Source organism: Octopus bimaculoides, chromosome 10, assembly GCF_001194135.2.
Source record: "Octopus bimaculoides isolate UCB-OBI-ISO-001 chromosome 10, ASM119413v2, whole genome shotgun sequence".
NCBI classification, from domain to species: domain Eukaryota; kingdom Metazoa; phylum Mollusca; class Cephalopoda; order Octopoda; family Octopodidae; genus Octopus; species Octopus bimaculoides.
In genome coordinates this window covers 9,266,413-9,274,667 of record NC_068990.1, presented here as the reverse complement: position 1 = coordinate 9,274,667, position 8,255 = coordinate 9,266,413, and the positions used below count along the sequence as shown (strand labels likewise).

Sequence of the window (8,255 nt, the reverse complement as noted above, 5' to 3'; positions counted from 1 at the left end):
GTGTGTGTGTGTGTGTGTGTGTGTGTGTGTGTGTGTGTGTGTGTGTGTGTGTGTGTGTGTGTGTGTGTGATGTAGATAAATAAGCGATTTATTTCGATACACACAATATTCTCCACATCTTCATGTATAAATCCTAGAGAAGGGGGCAATCCGGTTTCGATTCCACCTTCAAGCATATTTTTAATCGATGAAAAAAATGAAAGCTTACACAGGATTATCTAGCTCCCTAACAAAAACGTTGACATGATGGTCGCAGTTTGAATGCTTTATACCATAGTTCTGCTCGATCACGGTTTACATGGGGCTAATCTGCAATATAAGGACTTTGTACGTTGGCAATAGTCCACATACGCTGTTGGTTTGTTATGGAAACGATTAAATATACCTTTGTATTTAACTGGTATTTATTTGAGAAATCCCAAAGGGACGAAAGTGAAAGACGACCCGAGAGGATTCTCAACTGAGAAGGCAAAGTTACATAAATAAATATCAGAAAACATTTAGTCCTATTGTCTCTTCTTTAGATCAGTCACAGCTTTATAATAGTTCCTGAGATTGGTAAAGGACCACAACTTGACCGATTCACTTTTTACTTTATTGATAGTAGATATATGAAACTGTAAAACGCAAAGGAAAGTAATTTAATGACGGTTTCTGGTATAAATACAAATCCATATGATTTGGAATGGGTAAATTCGAATACTTCGATACAACTGGTATTTTGTTTTATTGACCCTGAAAAGCTGGAAAGCAAAACTGACAACGACCGAGAATTTGAATCTCAGCATAACGAGATGTAACTCCTCCAAACCGATTCTACCTTTAATTAAGCAACAACAATGTTCTCCAGCATTAGTAATTACATCGACTCCAGTTCTTGAGAGTAAAAACAATGATAAAATGTAAAATCGAATCGATGAGCTTTAAACTCACTACACAAATGGGCGTACTTAAACAATACAAGATTCTTTGACCGGTAATCTAACTGTTCTGTTATCCACTGACTTTGTTGTTGGCACTCCGTCGCTTACAACGTCGAGGGTTCCAGTTGATCCGCTCAACGGAACAGACTGCTCGTGAAATTAACGTGCAAGTGGTTAAGCACTCCACAGACACGTGTACCCTTAACGTAGTTCTCGGGGATATTCAGCGTGACGCAGAGTGACAAGGCTGACCCTTTGAATCACAGGCACAACAGAAACAGGAAGTAAGAGTGAGAGAAAGTTGTGTTGAAAGAGTACAGCAGGGTTCGCCACCAACCCCTGCCGGAGCCTCGTGGAGCTTTAGGTGTTTTCGCTCAATAATGACCGCGAGTCCGCTGCCCTAACCACTGGGCCATTGCGCCTCCACACCATTGACTTTATAATGATAACAGATTAAAATGATGACAGAAGCTGTAGTAACAAAGCAATTAACAATAAAAATAACACTTACTTAGGGCCATTGATGCAGCATCCACTGCGCCGTTGTAATTATTTGTATGCGTACGATTGGGCGTTATTTCAATCCATAGGTTTTGAATATAATTACCAAGTTGAAGATTACCACAGGAATCCATAGCCCACCAAAATGACCATATGAGAAGTTCACGGTGCGAGTAAGATCGAATAAAGTCAGTGGCCATTTTTTTAATGCCGTCTTTGAAAGAAACTTTGACAATATTGTCATTACTTCTATTATCATCCTTGGTGCTATGAATACTTGAATCAGTGTTCAGTTGGATGATGCTACTAGTGTTGATCGTATTTTGAGAATTTGCAGAATCCAAGTCTGTGTCTTCAGTATTTTGATTTGTAGTATGTTTATGAAAATAGAACGATTTTTCTACTTTGGGTAAGAAGATAGAAATGACGAATGCGACGCAGACGTTAACTGTGGATATAATGTTCAGTTTGAAATAATTAACGCCTGAGATTACAAGTATCTGCCCCAGAATAGCGGCAAAAAAACGACCGCTCAGGCTACTGCCACGTACGAAACCAGATACCTTGCGGTAATGAACTTCACTGACTGCAGCGTAAATGTAGGAATAATAGGCGATCTCTGTCGACGTAGCAAAACCATAGACTACTTGCATCAGCTGCATATGAAGGATACGTTTTCCCCATAGCAACAGCAACCAGGTAGTAATATAAGCGATTGCTTCAAAAATGATGACGATTTTGTAACGAAGATAATCGGTTATAAGCAGGACTAGAAATAAAGTAGCCAGATAGCTGTATGTCCATACTGGATAAACTTCACTGTTGACATCAGTAACTGACAAATTCTTCATGTCTGCAGATGTCAAATAAGAAGTAAGGTATGATTCAGATGGTCGAAAATCTTTGAATACGCCAAAACAACAGATAACGGCTGTGGCGATTTTCCATTTCATAGTGATGTTTTATATATATTCAAACGTATGCACAGATATAAAAGTGTAAGCACTTTGGGCCTGTAAAATGAAGAAATAAATGTTTACATAAAATGGGTGTGGCGTGGAAGTTTCAGTAATATATTCATAAGTTTATAATTTGAAGTTCAACATAGGACATCGAGACAAGGACTCAGTTATTATAATCCCAAAGCATTTTTCTTGGCTTAGAGGTTTTAACAGAAATGTATCTTAGGCTTAGTTTTAAAATCTAGAGAACACTATCACGAGTGTTAATACAAGCCTGAAAAAAAGGCGGTGAACTGGCTGTATTGTTAGCAGGCTGGGCAAAATATTTAGCGGCATTTCGTCCGTCTTAACGTTCTGAGTTCAAATTCCACCGATGTCGATTCTGCTTTCATTTTTCAAGGTCGATAAAATAAATACAAGTTGAGTAGTGGGGTCAATGTAATCGACTTACTCGCACATCCGAAATTTCTAACCTTGTGCCAAAATTTGAAGTCAATATATGCTTAAAAGAAGCATTAAATTAAACTGAAACTGAATAAAGTACGCTGAAAGCCGCAACAAATAATTTGTGTACAGCGGATAGGGTAACCAGAAGAGGATTTTAGAAACGCCACCTCTGAAACCGTTCAGTTAGTCTCTCTACTAAACCCATCAGAATGAGCAATCCTGTGCCCTTATTTAACGAGGAAGGTCGGCTGTGTTTTGCGCCTGGGGGTGATAGCAAAAGCTGAAGGATCTGAAGGCATTTCCCTCTTTAACGAAGACTAAAGTATCACTTAAAATGAATGGTGAAATAAACAGAGAGATCCACACTTCGGAGAAAATTTGTAAAAATGTGTGTTATTACTTAACCACATCTTAGCCGTAATAGGACACATTTATCTTCAAAAGCATTCAGCAAAATTAATAGTCTTTTCTAGGATTACATTTTTCACTATGTCCCTTCGTTTCTTTAGAAGATAGCATGGTTTGATTTGATGGAAGATATTGTTATTTCCAACAGGTTGAACTAAGAGGTAGAAACTCCACGTTAGCTCATTTATGAAAAGTAGAGAAGAGAAGCGTCTTTAGGCGTGTATTTGTTAACTTTCGTTTATAAAATGGAAACAAGGAGAAAGTAATATTCATGCTTTAAGGATAAATTGATTTGTTGTACGAGTTTTTTTCTTTTTTTTGTTTTGTTTTTTTCAATGACTGATAATTTCTTTTCCTCCACGTTTTAAGCCGGAGTTTACAAACTAACAGAAGAAAATGCGAGGACATCCCGAACCATCTCCACCTTCATAATCCAAATGATTCCATGTCTCACTTTTATGTCTTTATCGTTACACACATATAATTCACATGAGTTTCACAACGATAAATTAGACTGTGGATGCTGGCAAATGAAAATAAAAGTTTCTCATCCAAATTCACACCAAATCCACTCTAGAAACAAATTGACCAACAAAGATTACTCTCCATAGGCACTGAGAGTATTCTTTACTGAGGACTCTTCAAATATTTTATGTCACTGAATTATGTTTACCAAGAAACTCACTTTCTGTAGATTATTTGGCTAAATATTCATTTAACAAAAAAATGAAAAAAATGAATAAATAAAAATTATGGTTACGAGTTGGTTAACGGGAAATTTTTTCGTGAATGTTTCAAAGACTTTAATCTTTTCTTTGCTAGCTAAACGTGAACGTCATTGACCATATCAAAACTATTGATTTCTATAAAAAATATATATATCCTTGCACTTATTTTACTATTTTGTCATTCTACTTAAGTTTGTATGTTTATTAACTTCTATTTCTAGTCAAGGGTTTCCGGTATGTCTTTTGCCAAACTTGATTTTATTCTTTTCTACTCTTTTCTTTTCTACTCTACGCACAAGACCCGAAATTTTGTGGAGAGGGGGCCAGTCGATTATATCAACCCCAAACTTAATATTATTGTAACAAAAGGGATCTTGTGTAGAGGAGTGCGTGAGAGAAAGAGAGGAGTATGAGTGAGAGGGGGAGAGAGAGCCGTTGTTCATTTGGTAAATTTTGTATGCATGCTTTTCTCTCCCTGAAAATACTTTTCTTGCATTCTCTCTTAATCGGAGACCAATAAGTTCTTTTTATTAATACTTATTTCTAAGATATTCCTAAATCCGCATTACGTATATAGTGTTTCCTCCGCTTAAGCTAAATTCGCCTGAATGTTTTGGAGGACTATCTTTTGCTTCTATAAATAATAATTAACGATTGAAATAATTAGTTTGAAGCTTTCGTTCCTCATCATTTTCTTAAGAATTGTCTAACGTTCATGATATAATTAAGCTGTATTCGCAGGCTTTTGAAAGAGATTTCTCTCACTGGTCTTTCTAGCGCCATTTTCTTTGGTGCCACCTGAGTTTTATGATCAACATTTTTATTATTTCGGAATGTTGTAGTATAAGGTTAAGCAATCTTAAATTTCAACACATTTCTTTTCTACTTGTTTCCGTCATTTGACTGCGTCTATGTTGGGGTTACTGCCGTGAAGAGTTTTAGTCGCACAAATCGACCCAAGGGTTTATTTTTAAAGCCTGACGCTTACTCCATCGGTACTTTTTGCCGAACTGCAAAGTTATGGAGACGTAAACATACCAACTCCGGTTGTAAAGCGATGGTGGGAGAACAAATAGAAACACAAGGATTCACACACACATAGATATATACAACGGGCGTCTTTCAGTTTCCATCTACCAAATCCACGCACAAGGCTTTGGTCGGTCCGAGGCTATAGTAGAAGACACTTGCCCAAAGTGCCAAGCACGGGGACTGAATCAAGAACCATGTGGTTCGGAAGCAGGCTTCTTACCACACTGCTACATCTGCACCTATGAAAATTATTTATTTTATTCAACAGCATTTCATGCTTTGCTTCATATTCATTGCTCTTAGAAAAGGAAATATTACTACTCTTGGTGAGGTAGTTTTTTTTCCTTTTCTGCTTTTCTGTTTTGTGCAGAATTTGTGAGAATTTGGCTTCCGTGGAGATAGTGTGTGTTAAGTGGGGAGACTCCGATAACGAGAGCAAAGTTTAACTCTGGCGCACTAGAGTTCAAAATAAGATATGATCTTAAAACAAACATTGACATATTTTGCTAATGACAATACTTTACATTTTCAGGTTGGGATTTATGGGGCGGCCTCGAATCCTTTCCTTTCTCGGTCGCATTATCGGTGGTATCAAGATGATTAAAGTGAAATTCTTTTGACTCATGGAACTTACTGATTCGTCCTTTACATTTGCTACAAAATATGACAAAATAGTTTCTTTTTAACTAAAATCTGTGCCTTTTGTAGAAGAAAGAAATGTGTTGTGATTTCTAAAGATCGAAGCTCCGGCAATCACTGAAGACTATAAAAAGCATCCGAATGTAAAAGCTGCCGAGAGACTAGGACTTAGACACAATGAGAGTCCCTGATTTACACCCGTGAAGCTTAATAATGATTTGACTTCAGTGACGGTAGCGAAACACAGATGGGAAACAAACCCCAATCAATTAAAAAATCCTATCGCATGCCCCTCACTTTTTAATTTTATTTTTATTTTTAAGAGATATGGTCCTTTTAGGTGGGTGACAATTTTGATAAAGTGATGGAACGAATATATACATTTAAACAGATCAAATCAGGTGAAAATCAAGATTTCATCATTGCAAAGAATTAGCTTATAAAGAATTCTGGGAAAAATAGCGAAACAAATAATTGTTTCTAACAAAAGCAGAAGGCCAGAAATAGGTAGAAAGAGGAACCTTGATTATATTGATCACTGTAATTGTTTATACTTTATTTTCTCAATCCAAAAGGGTGTATGGCGAAGTTGACCTCGACTAGTTTAAACTCGGATCATAAAGAGCTGTATCTAAAAAATAGCCAATCCGAATAGTGTAACTGGAACTGATGATATGGGACACTTAAACTGACCGCACTAATATATTAATTATCATATTTTACTCTTTACTCTTTTTGTTTCAGTCATTTGACTGCGGCCATGCTGGAGCACCGCCTTTAGTCGAGGAAATCGACCCCAGGACTTATTCTCATGTAAGCCTAGTACTTATTCTATCGGTCTCTTTTTGCCGAACCGCTAAGTTACGGGAACGTAAACACACCAGCATCGGTTGTGGGGGGACAAATACAGACACACAAACACACATACATATATATATATATACATATATATATATATACATATATACGACGGGTTTCTTTCAGTTTCCGTCTACCAAATCCACTCACAAGGCTTTGGTCGGCCCGAGGCTTAATTTCTATATCAGCATATCAGAAGTCAAATTAATTAACCTAATTAATCTTAGCGATAAAACTCGCAATCGACCTAGTGAAATTTGAACTCATGATGTAGAGAAGCTCACACTAGGAATATTATTGCAGTGTGTTGTCGATTTCGTTACTGCCCTGTAATAGGGAATACTATTATTGATAATGATTCATTCCATTGATACATGGTGACAACTATGTAATGATCAGACCCCTGACACGTCACTAGTACTTATTTCATTGGCGCCGTCCCCTTAACAAACGAACCAACGTGAGAGTTTATGTTGGTTGTTCGACTTGCAAGACATAGCTGCCAAATTTACCTAAATTACACCTTGCAGTTTGAATTAAATAAAAGACATAATAAATTAAATAGTTCTAGTTATTACCTACAACAACGGGATGATCAGTAGGTCTGCAAGTTCAGGTATTGCCTCGGAAGGTCACGACAACTCCGGTATGATATCACTTAAAAAGGTAACAGACGAAAGTGAATAATCAACCGTATTCGGTCCACCACCACCACCTGCCGATTTTGTCACAACACCACCGTGATAGTAGACTTCTTCTTTAGACATAAAGCTAAGTGTTTGTCTAAGGTGGGCACCGTTAATCGAAAATTTAACTACATTAACCGTTTGTATACTTTTCGTATACAAAGAAAATACATATTCGAATATATGATGACCATGCTTTTCTGAATTAAAAAGGGGTCGAGACTACAGTTATTTTTATCTTATGCAACAATTACATTCGTGACTTGTGTAAAAAAAAAAATGAAAAAAGAAGGAAAAATGTAAGACTAACCGTGATTTTAGAGGTTCATTCAGTGAATGCTAGCTGGACGTTGCCTGGTCTACAATTATTATAACGATTCGGTAGCTGTTATTTCTGTTGTTGTTTTTTAACTTAGTGACATTTATACATACAAGCATACGTACATAACGTATCTGGATATGGTTTATGTTATAATAACAGATAAAATAGTTAATGCATGATACGATGATGACGGTTAGTGACAGGTAGTTATGGTGTGTACGAAGGCCGTATAACCCGTTGTTAGTGTTGATATTATATTGATTTATCGCGTAAGTACTTATGAAGGTGGTGCTTGACTAGTGGTCGGTTCTAAAAGGCATTAACCATACAACTATTGACAAAGTGGGAGGGCCACGAAATGGGGTGGGGATTAATAATTATAAGGTTTCTGTGAAATAACATATTTAGAAGATAAATGTGCACCTGTTGAAGTATTCGGCCCTATGATTTCAATTATGTTGACGCTTTTATAGAGGAAATTTCATATGGATTAGTGTCGAAAAGTTAATTAAATTAAAGGAAAAAAAAATTAATAATAATCTCTTACGTTTTATTTTTTACATGTTTTAGTCGTTAGACAGCGGCCATGCTGGGATACTGTCTTTAAGAATTCTTAGGTAAATACATTGAGCCTAGTACTTTTTTTTTTTTTTTTGAAACCTAGTACTTATTCTATTTTTCCCTTTTGCCGAACAGTTAAGTTACGAGGCCGTAAACACCAAACCGGTTGTCACGCGGTGGTGGATAAC

At 36.7% G+C, this 8,255-nt stretch overlaps 1 protein-coding gene across 1 annotated transcript in view; it reads right to left on the bottom strand.

The window, feature by feature from the left end:
* Nucleotides 1-7,777, bottom strand: part of LOC106869169 (thiamine transporter 1) — a 67,635-nt gene extending 59,858 nt beyond the window's left edge. The window contains exons 1-2 of the mRNA XM_014915274.2: nt 7,495-7,777; nt 1,435-2,437 (exon numbers count right to left, since the gene is read on the bottom strand). Coding sequence (XP_014770760.1) covers nt 1,435-2,377 — 943 coding nt within the window. The 5' untranslated portion in view covers nt 2,378-2,437; nt 7,495-7,777. The remainder of the gene's footprint in view (nt 1-1,434; nt 2,438-7,494) is intronic.
* Nucleotides 7,778-8,255: the final 478 nt, after the last annotated feature.